General features: G+C 52.6%; 8 protein-coding genes across 8 annotated transcripts; 2 read left to right on the top strand and 6 right to left on the bottom strand.

Annotated features, from left to right (window-relative positions):
* Positions 1-110: 110 nt before the first annotated feature.
* PHYSODRAFT_310411 (hypothetical protein) lies at positions 111-933 on the bottom strand (the record flags this gene model as incomplete). Its single annotated transcript, XM_009519511.1, has 2 exons — positions 111-318; positions 416-933. 2 exons carry the CDS (start codon positions 931-933, stop codon positions 111-113), a joined length of 726 nt encoding a protein of 241 aa, XP_009517806.1.
* A 148-nt stretch (positions 934-1,081) lies between these two features.
* PHYSODRAFT_323895 (hypothetical protein) lies at positions 1,082-1,864 on the top strand (the record flags this gene model as incomplete). The annotated part of the gene is made up of 1 exon (XM_009519510.1): positions 1,082-1,864. The coding sequence occupies one exon, from the start codon at positions 1,082-1,084 to the stop codon at positions 1,862-1,864; it is 783 nt and encodes a 260-aa protein (XP_009517805.1).
* A 1,834-nt stretch (positions 1,865-3,698) lies between these two features.
* PHYSODRAFT_455645 (hypothetical protein) lies at positions 3,699-4,031 on the bottom strand (the record flags this gene model as incomplete). Its single annotated transcript, XM_009519509.1, has 1 exon — positions 3,699-4,031. A coding segment is annotated over one exon (333 nt), but the record flags the coding sequence as incomplete, so codon positions are not given.
* Positions 4,032-5,162: 1,131 nt separating this feature from the next.
* On the bottom strand, positions 5,163-6,427 carry PHYSODRAFT_263910 (hypothetical protein; the record flags this gene model as incomplete). The annotated part of the gene is made up of 3 exons (XM_009519508.1): positions 5,163-5,186; positions 5,274-5,769; positions 6,057-6,427. The coding sequence occupies 3 exons, from the start codon at positions 6,425-6,427 to the stop codon at positions 5,163-5,165; spliced, it is 891 nt and encodes a 296-aa protein (XP_009517803.1).
* Positions 6,428-7,103: 676 nt separating this feature from the next.
* PHYSODRAFT_284632 (hypothetical protein) lies at positions 7,104-7,680 on the bottom strand. Its single transcript, XM_009519507.1, has one exon. The coding sequence runs from the start codon at positions 7,501-7,503 to the stop codon at positions 7,264-7,266; it is 240 nt and encodes a 79-aa protein (XP_009517802.1). The 5' UTR covers positions 7,504-7,680; the 3' UTR covers positions 7,104-7,263.
* Positions 7,681-9,325: 1,645 nt separating this feature from the next.
* On the top strand, positions 9,326-9,511 carry PHYSODRAFT_421481 (hypothetical protein; the record flags this gene model as incomplete). Its single annotated transcript, XM_009519506.1, has 1 exon — positions 9,326-9,511. A coding segment is annotated over one exon (186 nt), but the record flags the coding sequence as incomplete, so codon positions are not given.
* Positions 9,512-12,053: 2,542 nt separating this feature from the next.
* Positions 12,054-13,887, bottom strand: PHYSODRAFT_263823 (hypothetical protein; the record flags this gene model as incomplete). The annotated part of the gene is made up of 4 exons (XM_009519505.1): positions 12,054-12,164; positions 12,243-12,427; positions 12,474-12,807; positions 12,901-13,887. The coding sequence occupies 4 exons, from the start codon at positions 13,885-13,887 to the stop codon at positions 12,054-12,056; spliced, it is 1,617 nt and encodes a 538-aa protein (XP_009517800.1).
* A 1,870-nt stretch (positions 13,888-15,757) lies between these two features.
* Positions 15,758-16,928, bottom strand: PHYSODRAFT_295295 (hypothetical protein; the record flags this gene model as incomplete). Its single annotated transcript, XM_009519504.1, has 4 exons — positions 15,758-15,794; positions 15,927-15,983; positions 16,091-16,207; positions 16,444-16,928. 4 exons carry the CDS (start codon positions 16,926-16,928, stop codon positions 15,758-15,760), a joined length of 696 nt encoding a protein of 231 aa, XP_009517799.1.
* Between the last annotated feature and the right edge of the window lie 71 nt (positions 16,929-16,999).

The raw sequence follows: 16,999 nt of genomic DNA, 5'->3' as shown, positions 1-16,999 counted from the left end.
TCTGTAGCTGTCAGCAATACCATCAACATAGAGCTCTGCATTTCTGTCGTTTTTTCCCGTATGAAATTTGTTTGCATTGAAGTGGATAAAGTTATCGAGCATCGACCATATTACGTGCTCTTCCTCTTCTTCGACTTCTGCTGCTTTGTCTTGCCCTTCTTGGTAGGTTCCTGCTTCTGAGCAGGGCTGGACTTGCTCTTGTTGGCCTTTTTGGTCTTCTTGGGAGCAAACAGTGGCGCAAACACTTCCGCTACATCCGAGTCCTCAGTGATCTCGACAACCTTGCCACCGACAGCAACCGGCAAGCGCGGGAACGCACTGAAATATGCATACAAGCATGGTAGCATCAAGTTAATTCGTCGTCTTCCACGTATTCACCCCCATAAACAATTCAAAATTGCAAGAACCAACTTACCGAAGCAGCGTCTGCAATGCAAAGGCAGAGCTGAAGCACTGCTGCGCCAGCGTGGCCTCCTCGGGCTTGTGGCCGTTAATCTCCAAGAAGTACTGCACGACCTGCTTGGCAGCGATCGGGTTCTCCAGCTGCAGCTCAATGAAGCGCGCGAACTCGTGCACCACGGCGTCGCGCTCGTGCATCCATTGCACTTTTTGCACGGCAAAGACCCTGCTCTCCACGTCGAAGGTGCCGACCACTTGCGGCTCCAAGTAGTCTTCGTCTTCCCCCTCCTCTTCGTCGTCCGTGCCTTCCTTTTCCTGCTGCGTCTTCGTCTTCGCCGCCTCGCCAGCGTTCGGTTTGCTGCTGCGCACAAGCGCCAACAGCGTTTGCCGCTGCTCCTCAGTCTTGCACAGCGACAGAATCAGGTCCAGACCATAGTCAACACCCTTCGGGAGCACTTGAGGACGCAACGACGGCGCCAGCGTCGTCACGACGCTCTGCAGCTGCTGCACGGCGGCCAGCGGATCACTTGCCATGATGTCTGTGCCGAATCGAATGAAATGGTTGGAAGCCAAGCAGGTTTTGTGCTTATCTCACATTATAGTCCACTCGATCACAAAAATGACTTAGAGAACGTATTGAGACCAAAAATTGGTCACATTGAAAAGACACAAATCGGCGATCATGATGGCTGCGGCGCTGCCCGTTGAAGGCGAGGAGGCGGTGGACGTGCAGCTCATTCGGCGGCGCATGCAGCAAGGCCTGCCGCCCCAAGACGTGCAGGAGTATCTATGGCGTGTCAGGCTGGAAGCAGAAGGGATCCCGGACGTGGTCGTGGCGCCAGACATCGACCCGCGGCAGTTTGATGCGCAACAGACCAGCAACATGCCGACGCTGCAGAGTTTCGGGCTCGAGGAGACGGATCCCAACCGCGTTCCTGACGACAAGTGGAGGAGGGAATTGCTGGCGGATTTTGCAGAGCTGAGGCAACTAATTGCGCGCTGGGAGGCCATCGGACCGCCCAAGGCGGAGACACTCACGGCAGGCAACGTCCCGACCGAGATCTTGCGCACCAAAGTGCCTCGAATGAGTGACGAGGATGGATGGATCGCCTTCTTCTTCGGCAAACCAGGAGCTGAAGCGTCCGCTACTCCGCCGCACTTGAGACTACTGCTGCAGTTCGACCAGGTGCTGACCAGGAGGCTGCTGGACTACCACGCGGCGTGGCTCAGTGAGGAGGAGGCGGCGCCGCTGTCGCGAGCACGAGCAGTCTGGATCTACGCGCTGCTTGCTAGGCTGGATAAACCTGTTCATGCGAATGTGGCAGCAACAATTCGACAGATTCTGCGACGCTGTTGGACCTTGAGAAGCGAGCTGGAAGCCCCGTCCGAGGTCCAGCTCAAGTCGCTGAACATCCTTATTGTTATCGCTGGAGATTTCTTCGGCCAGCTGCATGATCTGGAGTAAAACAGCCCCCCCCCCCTGTATAATGTAGCAACTTACTACCGGTAGTACTCTATAGTTGATGTTGCGTTGGATACAATGCGGTGCATATGAGTTTCACAATGTATTGGGCTTCTGCATGACAGAAGTTCGATCAGCTGAACTGCAGAGCTTACCGTTGCTGGCTACCAACTTCAACCGATCATGCTCTCCCAGACTGTTTTTTCAAAATGGACACTTTAGTGAAGTGCAGAGCATCTCGCGCGGTCATTCATTCTTCCACCACGGTAGTACCTGTTTTGAACTTACAATTTGCAGTTTTGAAGTTGAAAAGGTGTTATTATTATTACGGGAGCCTCAAGAAATGGAATTACGGATTATTTTTTCTTAGATTCCCAATTCAATTTTATATTTTATTTTCCGAGCCCTGCTGTTAACAGCTCACGGCCGTCAATTATATCTCCCGACTCCAGAACCCCCTTTGCTTGAATCAGTTTTATCGCAGCCGTTCCGCGCCATCGCTTTGCCAAGTCTGCCCGGTCCATTTTCTCGAAATATGCTCCGCTGCGCAGGCTCTCTGCAGTCAGCCAAGGATGCACACAGGCATCCAAGAACGCCCGATACAACATTTTCTCGGCGACAGAAGGGTTAATTCCAGTTGGCCACCCTCGCAACTTTGGGAAGTCGGTGAGTTTGGTCAGGGACGCGAAGGCATTTGATCCTGAATAGTCGGCTGGGATCCGGGGAGGGCATTCTGCATTAATAATTGTACACACTCGAGTCCGAAATGCCTCGGATCTCTCCTTGGAGCATGCTACTTCTGGTGGGCATCTTTTGTTCGCTCAAACTTATCTAACGCGGACAACGCATCCGTGGTGTACTTCGAGTGTTGCAGTCGGTGCTGGATTTCGGTACTGATAGCATGTGTAAACTCCTCCACGCGCGCGTTGCTCTCCTGAGGCATCAGAAAATGCTTGAGCGAGTTGCTTGCAAGTCCATAGTGCACTCGTTTACCGAAAACTCCAGCGATTCCAAGCACCGAACTCGGCGAATCTAGGCCTTGTAGTTTAGCGGATCAATGACCCCGGCACGGTGGAGTTGAAAAGCGCTATCTCCAAACTTCAGAAGTTTTTTCAGCAATGCCACCTGCCTCTCGGTGCCGTAGTAAGATCATCACAGCAGCGATGTTGTTCAGCACGCGAGACACATCCATACAACATGATTGAATTGCCACCAGTCCGTTCCGATAGCAACCCTCGGTAGCATTGAAATTCTTCTTGATAAAGTGGGCTGACCCTGCTGTCGCCATTCATCCGCAGATTTTGTAGCGCTTGGTAGACCTTTTACAGAAAGCACAAATCCTGGCGACGCCAGCCCCGCGCACCATTGCGACAATGAATGAAGCTGCAAGTCCTCAGTAGTTGTGCACAATGAGACATCTTTCTTAAGTGCGGTGTTCAGTAGGTCCTGCTCCTTGGGTGCCATACCCTGAGCGCTTGAGCAACCACGCGTGACGTCAGCGACTCGAACTTCAAATGATCGTCACCTTTCGCCGACTTTGTTTCAATTTCAGCAGAGCTTGATGCAAGGCGGAACCACCCTTTAAAGTAGGCTGGGTTGAGATGAACTGCTGAGCCCGAGAGCTGGACAGCCGTGGCGAAATCTTCCACTTTGAACCAACAAGTCGCGAGATTGTTCAGCAATATCGCGAGAGTATGAAGTTCAGGTTGCACAGTTTGTAAATCACGCTGGTAGCATTCTAGTACCCTCCCCGGCCTTCGTTTCGGGAACTCAGCGCACTGAAAAAGTGGTCACCAAGTTTTCTCCAGCTCGCCAGGTCAGTTGGAGCATCTTCCCATGGACCGATTGTGTCAGGCTGCTCAAAGCGAACGCTCTCCGACCCATCGACTTCCACCCTAAGATATGCTTCAACTATGAGAATCGGCCGGCCATTTGAGAATCGGCTCGTCAAGCTGCGCTGCTGCTCTTCCAGCGATAGTTCTGGATCATCCAACCCATAGACGGCAATCTTCACCAAATACCCCGTCGCATCTTCAAAACTGAACGCCAGAGAGGTGCTATTGAAGAACGCATCGTTGGCAGCTACCCACCCACACAGGTACCGCCCCGGGTGTCTTGTGTCACGTTCCAGCTCCTTACCGAGCAAGGGATGCAATTCGCTCACGGATCTGGTAACGCCAAGGAGATCAGCGCTGACTTTTTCGGCCAGCTTCCATCCACTAGTGCCCTCTTCAGGCTGGGCGAACTTGTCACGCATCATCCTGAACCCCTGAAATAAGCTTGCAGAACAAACCAAATTTGTCGGTGAAGACATCGAACAGCTACGCTAACAGTCATCGCGTAGATCAAATGCGTGATCGTAACAAACTACCTCCAACGCTGCAGTCATTTGAGCGGCAAACATTCGACAGATTCTTCAACGCTGTTGGACGATGAGGAAGTCCCGCCCGAGATCCAGATCGAGTATTTGTTATCGCTGGATTTCTTCGGTCAGCTGCATACCGAGAGTAAGACAGCCAGCAGCTTGTGAAATGTTTGCATGAAACGTTAGGTGTTGGAGAAATTGTGCATCACTATTGTGAGAGTTTGATGAAATCACGTAGTAGGTTACTTCATGGTAAACTCCCTTTCAGCTAAGCTTGGCTCAATGAACAAAAGTTTGCCTCAGCACTTGAAATTCTCCATCAGGATTTATGCTCACGAAGCTTGCCACCCTCCCAAATTCCTCAGTGCTGCCTCCAAGTCCCCGAGGTCCTCGTGTTGCTCATCCGACAAGCGCTTGAGTTGTTGTAGGTCCGCCATCGCTTCGTGTATACTCTTGTTTAGTCGGGCACGCTCTGGGGGCGACGATTTGGTCTGGATCATAGCGGGAAGTTGACCCAAAAATCGCTCCCCTTCCAGACGTGCCGCATCCATCGTTGCATAGGCTGCCGTCATGTCTACCGCTGCAGTGGCCAACTGACTGCAGACAAACGTACCCATCTTATTTTTTTGCTGCCGCTTTCCCCTTGGTTCATGACTCTCAGACTGCGTTGCCCCGCTGCCGCTCCACTGTTGAAGGCCGCTATAGCCCACTGCACCGCTAGTTGCATTTCGACTTCGGCCAACTTGAATGCGATGCTGCTGCTGCGTGCTCGGCACCTTGGACGCCATAGTCACGTAGTGCAGAGAGGGGTGTGCGCTTGAACCGGCAAAAGCGGAAGTGACGTTGATCGATTCCAGCAAACTTTACCCCGGCGGAACACCGTCATATACAACTTGTTATTATGTGCTTGTATCCGCTTTCAACCGGCTAGAGAAATCACGCCACAGATATGTACTTCTGCTATCGACACAGTTGGCATTGGAACTCCAATGCTCTCACCGGATGCCATCCCCACGGCGCTAGCCCGAAAAACTCATCGGAGCTAACCCTTTCGAAGCTCCCCAGGGTCGCCTGCACGATGTCGACGGCCTTCTGTCGCTCACTGGTCAGACGCTTGAGCTCTTCCAGGGTATCCATTGCAGCCGTGATACTCTCGTCCTGTCGGTCGCGCTCTTGTTGCGAGAGTTCGGGCTGCATCATAGCGGTGAGGCGCTGGACGCATTGTTCCCCCTCCAGACGCGCCGCATCCGCCTTGACGAAGGCTGCTTGCATGTCTGTCGCCGCAGTGGTCAGCTGGCTGTAGACGGACATGTCCATCGCATACTTGGGCTGCAGTGAAGGGTCCATCTGAGCCGTCATCACCTGCACCCTCGCCTGCCAAGCCATCACTTTCTCAATGACCTCCAGTCCGCGTTGCGCCGGTTCCGCTCCACCGTTGAACGCCTCGATCGCGCGCTGCACCGCCGTTTGCATCTCTCCCTCTGCCGTCTTGAGTGCCGCTTTATCCTGCTGAGCCTTGGATTCCATTCTCGTAGTAGTTGTGCTGTAGATGGGTGTGCGTCGAAGTCTGCAAATTCGAAAGTGAGTCGAAGTCAGCAGTGGGGTAGAGAACCTTTAGGTAAATGACTTGCGTACTGAAATGCAAGCTGTGACCATTGTGATAAGCACCAACGCTTCCTCAGCTGTAGCTTCCGTCTCGAGTCTCTTTATTGTGAGCATTTAACGACAAGGAGAATCTCTGATGATGCTGCTGCTACTGCAGGCATTTTTATTTTATTTTTTATTGCCGCAATTGCACTTATAAAAGCCGCGGCAAGTTTTCCCCGTGACTTCGCAGCCCCAGTCAGAACGCGCTGGATATTCATGTTTTGCACCATTCCACCGAGACTCTCCAGTGCATCCAGGTCTCGTAGCACCCTTTGCACCTTCTCAATCGTCTGCACAACGCTAGCCTTCTTCTGTTGAATCGTGGCCAGCTCGTCAAGGATGTCGTCCTGCTGGAGCAGCTCTTGGCCATCGAGGAGGTTGGTCGAGACCGTTTCCGCCAATGCGCACAGTGAAGAGCAGCGCTGCATCACACTCTCCAGAGACGCATCCGACGACGCGAAAGCTCGCTCGGACGCTGCCACCAGCCGTGGCCACCCCACAGACCGGAATGCCACCACTTTCATCAGCAACGCCTCGTCCGCCGTCGTCACCATCGTTTAAATCGCCCCCAGGTGGGTCTCCACCGCTGACAACATGAGTGAGGCGTCCTCCAGTACTTGCAGCGCGGCAATGAGCGTCTGCACGGATGCGGACTCGTCTTGGGAGAGCGCACCCGAGGGCGTAACACGTGCATCGCCCCCACCAGTGTGTGCGCCATCTCAACTGCCGTGTAGGATGAAAATCTTGTATTGGGGCAAGGCAAAAATGTAACAACTTCAACGTACAATAATTTGTCATTAACGGCACCTTTTTTTTAAGAACAAACCGATCCCAAGCTTCATCGCTGCATTCATTACGGTATCAGCCACTCAGCACTCTCACGTGCGCCCGCATAATTCTTTAAGAAAACTGAGTGCCCATTACAGACAACGACTTACAAAGCCGGCAGACACAAAAAGCCGGCAGACAAAGTCAAGCCAAGCTTAACATAAGCAAACCAGCCAATCAGATTCAATCAAATGACTTCATCTTTGTATACCATCTGGTTTTGTGTACTTTATATGCTTTCTTGTGTACTTTATGCAACACGACGTGTGTTTTATGACAGTTTTACAGATTTGACGGGAGGGAATTTATCGTTGTTTTTATATAGGAGGATGGCATTAAGCATGCCGGCTTTGTAAGTCGTTGTCTGTACTACATATAGTGCCCTTGTCACGAGAAATGCGAGTATCAATAAGTAGTTTTTATTATCCGAAAAGCCCAACGCTCGAGCGATAGGTATAAAAGTACACAGCAAGCTTGCAAAGTGCGTCGGCTACATGGGTGAGGCACCGATCTCTACACTAGCAAGCAGCATGGACCATTGCTTAGAGGAAGTGTGGTCATATCAAGCCACCGAAGCAGTTCTCAGCGCAGCCACCACCTGGTTCTCTTCCTTGGCGAAGAGGTCGTCGAACTGGCGCGACTGGTTGATCGGGTTGCGCTTGAGGTTCGCCATGCGGAAGCGGAACTGCCGCCACGATGACCCGCGGTCCTCGCGCGGCTCCAGCGTGTGGTGCAGCTCGGTGAAGCGCTCCTCCTTGTTCACGTACACGTCGGAGTTCATGAAGAGGTAGCGCAGCGACATGCCCGTGGCAGCCGGCCTTGTCCGTGGTCCAGAGGTTAAGCAGCTTGTAGCCCTGGCGCTTGACGACTTGGACCATGACGGACTCGAAGAGTTCGTAGGGGGGAGAGTAGGTAGGTAGCTGGTAGCTAGCTGAGCTTGGCCTAGAGAGGCTGTTGCGTGTGGACGAATCGGTGGAAGTGATCAGTCGAGGGGAAGCTGTGGAATGCGTCGAGCTGCGGGGCTGGAATGGGCCACCGCGGTTGCAAAGGAGACGGTGGAAAGTCTTTGTGGTGTATATGTCTGAGAGTACTCAATGAGCACTGTTTATGTGCTTGGATACAAGTACAACTTCGACTTGACTCGCAGCGGACACCGGCGCTTTTTTGCAAAGACACGAACGGTTTGCCACAGACACGCAAATGTACCGAATAAGTACCGGTATTGCTGGTTCCGGATTTGCCTCCCCGAAAAACCTGCGAGTGCTCATGTGCTTGGAGACAAGTGCAACTTCGACTTGACTCGCATCAGCGGACCGTCGGGAAAGCGGCTTTTTTGCAAAGACACGAACGGTTTGTCTTTGCCACCACAAAATATCATAAACACCATACGATCCCTGACAAACACAATAGACGTGCCAGGCAATTGCGTATCTACAGCGAAGTATGTGACTTTGCCGCCAATAAACCCGCCGATTTACAATATACGGATACACTGAAAAAATACTCTTAAATTTGATTTTGTCCCCTAAAATTGATTTTTCCTCGTAACATATTACTGACTGTGCCACAACCAAAAACAGCTAGGAATTCGAAAATGGTCTGAAACTGAACAAGAGACGGTAAAACATTGTATTCATGATCGAACTAATCAATGTGCGATACAACTACTTTTAGGTATAAAAACTGCGAAAGTCGTTATGTCTTGCAAATTTACAGCGTGTACCGAATCTGACACACATTACGGAGAAAGTAAGATTTAGAATAAGAACTCTCGAAACAATGCTTACAGCTGTAACTGCGTAAGTGGAGTAGGTGGTGGTAAGAGGTGCCATGACGATCTGTGCAATCAAGGCTTCCCGGCAGCTCTTATCCATCCAATCCGCCTAGTCTTCTGAGCACCATCCGTTCATCTGGCGCCGAAGTCACTGACCGTACGGAAAGACGTCGTCATTTTCAGAACAGCATGGCAAGCCAACAGCCGTCGGTCGCCGACACCTTAGCGCGGCTGTTAGCGCGGGAGGAAGAGCATACCAACTCCCTTGCGCTCTCCCACCATGAATTCAGCGAGTATCTGGACCACCAAGAACAGGAACCGACTGTCGAAGACGACGCTCCTGTCATGCTGTCTTTCGTCCACGACCTGGGCCCCAACGCTCTCAAGTCCATGACGAACTTTACCGAAGGCGAGTTCTCGCTGCTATGGGAGCAGGTGGAGAAGAAGCTTCTACCAGCCTGGAATCTTGGCCGTGGCAGACGGCACAAGGTCAGCGCTAAGGACGCGTTTTTCATGTCCCTGACAGTCCTCAAGCATCACGACAGCTGGCTCAAACCCGCGACGGACTTCCGGATGCTGCCGCCAACGTTCGAGAAGATGGTCAACAAGGCAAGAACACGTCATAGTGCAGACAAGAATGAGCGCATGATATTTGACTCACTGTCTGTGCATGTAGGTATGGTCTTTGGTGGAAGAAGTGCTGATGGAGCGCAACGTGACGAACGTCACGATGACAAGCCAAGAGCGCTGCAACCAGCAGTTCACCAACTATCCCTACGCGCTCTACGCACTGGACGTCAAGTTCCAACCCGCATAGCGACCATCCGGCCGCTTCACTGAGCAGAAACACTACTTCTCTGGAAAACACAAGTTGTACGGCTTCAAGATCGAGTGTGCGGTGGTACCACCAGGCTTGGCGGTGCATGTGTCGAAGCACTACCCTGGATCTGTGTCCGACATAACCATCTGTATGAAGAATCTGGAAGTGCACAAGCGGCTGCTGCACAAGACGACTGCTGAGGCTGGGCGACAGGATCGTACCAACTTTCACGCCAAGCTGCATCCTCTACGGGCCGATGACCAGGATCGGTACTCGCAAATTTTGACGCGTTACGTCTCGATGTCTGAGGCTCAGCGCAAAAAGCGCGAACGCGATCGCGTCGTTGCGGAAGCCAAGCGAGCCAGTGTCCGTTTGTCCGTCGAGTCCACGGCTTCCAACTCAAGCTCAAGCTCCCACTCAAGCATGCGCGCGCGCACACGATCCCAGGCCAGCCCAACCGGAGCCCGCAACTCTTTCAGTGCGACGACAAGCTCCTCGCCCGGATCAAGCCCATGCTCTGGTCTTAGCGCGATTATGGGCTCTCAGACCTCGACTGTTATGGGCTCCCAAGAACTCTCGCAGGAGATTTAAGCTCATGAGCCCACAGTAGTAAAACTTTACTACTAGTTTTCTGCATTCAATACATACATGCATATTGCTTGCAATCGTTAATATGTGTTCTAATTAGATCTAATCACTTATCAGGGTTTTAGACACTTAAACAATGTATGCACCATGGATCATCGAACTGACTTGACATTTGTATACAAAAAGTCATTAGAAGTATGTATGAACAATCGATCATTGAAAAGGCATTAGATTAACATTAAGTATTCGACTTAACTTCAGTAAGCACGTTCCATCACCGAAATTAGTCATTTCGATACACCTAAAGCTAACTCAGATAAAGTATGCACAGCCAGTCACGGTACTACTCGAATAAGATTTTTGGGTTGACGAAAACATAAGATTATCTTATAAACCTTTAAAATTGTATAAATTATAATTTCGTAGAGATATTTATCCAATGTAGTCACTGTCTGAGTCGTGCGCACTTTCCGGGGATGATGGCGAGGATGCGGTGATGTCAACGACATCAGGCACCGGATAAGATGCTGGCAAACGATAAGATGCTACCGGACGAGTTGGAACAGGTGCCTCGTTGACAGAATCCTCGATGTCGGCGCTGAACAGGTTGAGGAGAGCCCGACACATGGGACAAACAGCGCGACTCCCATGACGCTGGTACACTTCAAGCAGACAAGTTGTACAAAAAAAATGCTGGCACGATGTCCCCGAAATTGGGTCCTCTACATCTTCGCAGCATATAGCACACTCGAGGGTTGCTGCCGGCGGAGTCGCCGGAGGCGATGCAGCGAGGGCAGTATCGCTGATCATAGATTCCACTGTAGCCATTTCGATAGGGACGGTGGTTGACACGCCATCGGCAGTAGAAGCAACAACAGCGGCAGCAGCCTGTACCTGGATAGACGTAGATGCTCCGTGTTTTCGCTGGTGATATCGCTCCCGCGCTTGGGCGTTGATTTGCTCCTTCGCCAACGACGCACGGCGAGGCTTCTGGCAGACGCGGTGCTCGAGGTGTCGGCGAAGGCTGCTGATGCTGGAGAACACCTTCCTGCGGAGATGGCATCTGCGCGCCATTTTTGAAATGTGAGCATTCAAAGAATCATACACGGCCTTATCTATATTTGTACTTAAGTACCTCAGCGGGCTGAACCATCAAAATAAGCTCTCAGCTTTCTTCTTTTAGCCTTGTTTCGCTGTTGAGCTCGTAATTCGAAGCTGCACTGTTCAAAGGAAAGATTCTAGAAGCTGAATATATTCGGAGCGGCATATTATCATGGAATGCTGTAGTCTTTTTATCTCACAGTTGCGCAGTTAGAAAATATATCGACGGCGTGCAGATATAGCGCTCCTCTCTTCTAATTTCGACTTTTTGCTTGCTATTGGTATACACGGTATAAATTGTATAAATATCTGAATTGCGCAGTACATAGCCAACTAGTTAAGTCTTCTAATGGGATCCAGCTCAGCACCATGACAGAGACGGGCCGTCTCAGACGGCTCATCGGCGCATCCTGTCAGTCAGTTGCAACTTGTCGTTAGGTCTAGGTTTAAGTGTCTCACCTCCCGAAAGCTCCCTCCCTTCCCCGTTCCCCATTCAAGAACTCGGCTGGGTGGACGGCCTTCAGCGAGGCGTGGAGATCGTCGTCTGTGGCCCGCTTCCTGCGGAACCGGAGTGTCGTCGGTGGCTGCAGCGCGGGTGGCTGCAGCGCGGGTGGGGCGCGTCGTCGGTGAACTGCAGCGCGCGGCCTGTGAGGCGGGGGTGTCGTCGGTGGCTGCAGCGCGGGCGGAGCGCGTCGTCGGTGGACTGCTGCGCGTGGACAGCAGGGCAGAAGTATCGTCGGTGGCATGTTGCGCGGGGCTGGCGCGACTAGCGCCTGGAGTTGGACTGGAGTGCGGCGTCGGTTGCCTGCTGCTCGCAGACGACGCTGCGGCCTGCCTGGACGACTGCCTGCATCACGCGATGAGCGTCGTGTTGGTTGCTGCAGGATCGAGACACCATCTCGTAAGTGCAATAAGGTAATAGCTGTTGTGGACGCTTTACTCCGGGGTGTTATCTCTTCGTCGTTAACATGATGCGTTCTGTATGTGTGGTTTAGTCTGTTACTGTGTAGATAATGGCAAGCATAATGGATATGTGAGCGCTGCAAACGTGTGTTATTATCATTGCTACCTACAGACGCTGAAGCGCGTGGCCAATACTTTGCGGGCGCCCAGCGTTTTGAACTCGCTTCCTGTTTACAAGGATTTCCTCGCCAGACTCGTCCACAACGCTGCGGGACTGCTGGGCAAACAGTAAGTGACAGCAGTACCCCATTTTGAAGTGGTATTTGCAGGGACAGTATGCAGCCCGAAGATCGACCGGCCAGCCAGTGCGAGGCTGGCCCTCGACCTTCATGCGCGCGTAGTGGACGCCGAACTGGGCGGAAATCGCCATGTCCTCTCTCGCACGGTTGTGCTCCGGGACGAACGTTCTCACGGGAAGGCAGTGCACGCACGTGTACCAGTTCTGGGTCGGCGTCACCAAGGAAAAAGTCGATGCTGGATCTGGTGACTACGTTTTCGCTTAGCAGGCCACGGCGACGAAGCCCACGTGTGCGGGTCTGGAGCGTCGTTGCGCAGGCAGGCGCGAGCGCGAATCGAGGCAACGCCATGGAGCGGTGGCCGCAACATGCGAGTAGCTGCGCAAGCAGCAATCCCATTTTCAGCTGGCGGTGATGCGTGTAGTCACGCTTCAGCGCCCGGTTGAACTGCTCAACCGGGTTGTTGGTGGTGGCGTACCCAGGCGGGGTAAGAAAGCACTGCCAGTTCGCGAAGTTGCCGTCGAGCCACTGGGACTTCATGTACGTGGCGAAGGCGGCGAGGTCTGCGTGCCCAGCCCACTCCTTAAGTATGGTCGCCTTCTGGTCCACGTACTCGCTCTTGCTCTACGCGAAGTGCAAGTCGTAGACGCCCTTGTACACTAATGTAGAGAGCTCCGAGCTCAATCCTCGAGTCCTCTCGCGCAGCTTTGCCACTACGTGGTAGAAGCACATGAGGTACGTAAATGAGCAGTCGGCGAAGACACTGCGGAAGGCTTTGTGTTGTGCCTTGTCTGCGTCTCCAAGAACGAATTTCACCTGCCACTCGGCGCCGTTGACCCGAGCATACACGCGGCGCAACGCAACGAGCGCGGCTTCAAAGTGCTCGTACTGGAGCTGCGACGTGATGAAGAGCGCCACCAGGTGGAAGGCTCTGGTGGCGTCGGTGATGCCGCAGACAAGCACCGGGTAACCGACGCTGTTCAGTTTGAACGTAGCGTCGAGGTGCAGAATAAATTTGCTCGCGTCCCGCGCGGCGTTGCGCAGGAGTGCCTTGGTGGTCATGCCGACCAAGAACGGCCGATCATCTGAGCCGTTTCCAAACTCGGGGAGACCAGAGATATGGTACGCATTAGTGAACGTAAAGGCGTCGTGGTCGCCTTCACGTCCACTAAATGCGGAGGCCCGCACCGCCTCCACAATCACCTTACGTTTGTCGTTGCCGCCCAACCGCGTTCGACGAAAGTGGTGCACAATGTTTTGGACTGAGCGCAGGCTGGGTAGCGCGGCAGGACGGAAACCAAACTTGCGTCCCAAAGCGTGTCGGATGCGTAGCGGCATCAGGTTTTCACGGGCCATCTCCTTGATGAAGTCGCGCTGCTGCGGCGTGATGCACGACTTGGACGGCGTTCGAGCGCGTAAATGGTGCTCGCCCAGCTGGTGCATGTCGACGACGTCGGTCTCCTGGCAGACGTGCAGCTTCAGCAGCCACGGGCAGACCAGGTAGGGAACTGCGACCGTGCAGTGCTTGCAGGCGCAGCGCAGCACCTTGTAGCGCATAGAGTGCGGAGTGCCGCTGCTGCAAGCCGCGCACGACATTAGCTGGCTCTTGACAGTCTTCCGCGTTTTCATTCCTTGGAGAAGGAGAGCGGCGTCTACGGCCGAAACACCGCTGCAGAGCAGGTTCCAGGCGTACGGGCGGGGCATTGTCGAGAAGCGAGTGGGGGGGGGGGTCTAGGCGAGAAGGCACTTGTTTGAAAGTAGAGAGAGTTTGAAGCAGCAAGGTCTCGGACGAGCGCGACCAGTCAAGTTGTACTTTAGGCCACGGAGCGCGTGATGTGATTCGGTAAAATCATTAAAATAGAGGTATACGATTGGATGAATACTTTCGGTTGTGGTGAAAACACGTGGTATTGTGCTTGTCAGCGTGCATGGTGTTTTCAGGCATTTGTGGTGGTTTTGGAACCTTGTCGTTTGCCACAGACACGCAAATGCACCGAATAAGTACCGGTATTGCTGGTTCTGAATTTGCCTCCCCGAAAAACCAGTCGGAATGGGTAAAAGCCAGGACGTAAAAAATGGACGTCAAATTGAAATGGGAACTACTTGTTGCCGTTGGTGAAGGCCGAGATATTTATTGTTTGTTCTAAAAGTAGAGTCCACTTGGACACTGGGGCACAGTGCACAATATCAACTGACCTGTGCTGTCACCATGGCGGAGTGTCTGCAACGTAGCCGCCGTCAGCTGTGGGGAATATCCAGGTCGAGTTCCAAGGACACTACTCAGTGGATCGACTTCGACAGCTTGACAAGTTCATGAACAGCCTGAGTAGCGCCCATTTGCTGCTGATATGCCTGCTAACTCCACTCCCCTGCCTCATATCGGGATTGTTGGATGAGTTACCACCGCTGGCACCTCCCGAGGCCGGCGTGCACGAGAACTGGGTCTTTTTCGCTCGTTCCTGGGCCGTGATCTGCTTTGTGAGCGGATCCGTGCTGGTGCAAATGGGCCAGAGCGCGCCCTGATTGAAATTGAGCGCTCACCAGGTCGTCTTCATCTCAACACTAGCAGCCACTGCTGGAATTGGTGTCGTTTTCATTGTTGCTGAACGAACTGTCTTTCCGGTTTCTTTTGGGCTGCTGATTGCCGCACCACCCAACGTTATTGTCATTGCTGGGTGTTTTGCATACATCTGGGGCCCACGTTGTCGAGCTGATCCATCCTCGTGGGACGATATCAAGCGACAATTGGCGGTATACCATTGTCAGGTGGCTCTCACTTTCGTCTACCCGCTCTACACCTTCGGGTTCTTGTCTTTAAGTGGCATCAGACAAGCGCTGTTCGTCATCGTGTTGCCAATCATCAAGCTCACTGCCAAGAACTGGATCAGTCGAGCTCTCGCAAACCACAATGATCTGAAACACGAGGCGGTGATATTCAACATGGAGGTGTTCAATGCGCTTTACGTCTCGAACGCTCTTCAGAGCGCGTCATCGTGGACATCGACTGTCACGATCATGGCAGTCGACTTAGGGCACTTCTGGCTTTCTGGATATTTTAAACGACGTGAAAGCGCTCTTGAAAAAAATAATCCCTCCAAATCACCCTGCAGCAAAAGAAAACTTCACCGAGGTTGCACTGAAAATGATTGCGATGAAGCACGAAGAAGGCACCCGTCCAAATGAAAAAGGTGGGTGTACCGACACGCCGAATGAAACACCCGTTGATATGCTTACAAGTTCGTGGAATGAGAAGGCGTAGGACAAAGCGAGAGGCCCTGCTCCAGTTATAGGCTCTGCAAGTCAAATGCCCGCTAAACGAGTATCGTTTCACAGTACGCAAGTTGTACCTTTCAGGACGACTGACAACCTGGAACATTCGAAGGGGCCAGAAAACCCAACCGGCCTCGCTGATACTGCTGATCTTGGCAGCATTTTCTCTCTTGCCGAGCGTGAACTCTTTATTCAAAAGAGTACGCACGCACTGTTTATTACGGAGTATCTTGTCCTGGTGGAGTACGCTGAAGTGGTTTTACCTATCATCTACAGTAAGATTGAGTTTACGCTTTTAAAAACTTTACTTTTCCTGCTGAGCTTTGGGATTGACAAGTGGTCTGTTTTTGTGTGCAAAGGTTTACACCGACTGGTGTTATTTAACTTGCCCAACAGCGCGTACTACCCTTCATTGGCTGGACGGACTGTCAAGCGACGAGCTCCTGTCATCCGTCCAAAATGTGCTCGCTTACGGCTCGCTGGAGTTCGCTTCGATTATATTATCGATCTTATTAGGCCAATCGCGTGCGCTGTTTTATCGTAGGAATCGCTCGCTACAACACAACAAGTAAAACCAGGACGTTATCCCCACGAACTCGCCACGTCAGTAGATCCATTGCCAAACAAATGAACTCACGGTTTGAAGTTGTATAAGTGCGTCCAAACAACACGATCCAAAAGTTTACTCAAGTAATCGACTCGCACGTAAGTACTTCTAGATACCACCAGGGTGATGAAAGGGGCGCCTCCGTTGCTATCATTTTACTCGGAATGTCGATGTGAATAGCCGAATCATGATTGCATACACGTAGTTCAGCCCTAAAAATATGTACTTTATTGGAAAGGTAAAGGAAATTTCATTAAAATCATTGCTGCGATTTGTTCGAGCAGAATAGGTGAAGATGCTGTCGCCAATTATGACCGCGTCTACAAACAACCCCCCCCCCCCCCCCCCCCCCCGCTTGAAGCTCGAAGAAGCCATTGGACAACCCTCCAGCGCTTGTCAGTGTCGCTTGAATGATGCTGATGTTCGCCTGCCGTTCTTTCGTAAGGTCCCAAAGCGCATTAATGGTCGCCCGCGCCGTCACCACGATAGTGCCCATCCTGCTGCGCTCACAGTCACAGGCCCATGAACCGGACTGCGTCAAAGCCGTCAGTCGAAGAAGTCGTTCATTCGCCTCCCGTAGCGCCGCCTCCGTCTTGTCCAGCGCCGGTTGCAGCGCATCCACCAAAGTGGTTGACTGGCTGTAGGTCGCGATGTCCACCCTGTAGTTGAACTCGTAGTGCCCCATTCGCTCTGAAATCGCCTCGACTTCACGCAGCAGGGGGATAGTCGCCTCGTACACGCGTTGTGCTGCATCCGCGCCAACATCGAAAGCGTTTGAAGCTTGACAAAGCGCTCCTTCCAGAGCCAACTCCGCTGAGTTGATGACGGCCCTCTCCTGCTGAAGCGCGATGGATGGAGCTGCTGGCATTGCTGAGGGTGGGGAGGACGTGTGATGAAGCCGACGAATTCGACAATGAAGCCCGGCAAAGACATTCGCGA

This window comes from Phytophthora sojae, assembly GCF_000149755.1.
Source record: "Phytophthora sojae unplaced genomic scaffold PHYSOscaffold_1, whole genome shotgun sequence".
Lineage (NCBI taxonomy): Eukaryota > Oomycota > Peronosporomycetes > Peronosporales > Peronosporaceae > Phytophthora > Phytophthora sojae.
This window is presented reverse-complemented; position numbering and strand designations above follow the sequence as displayed.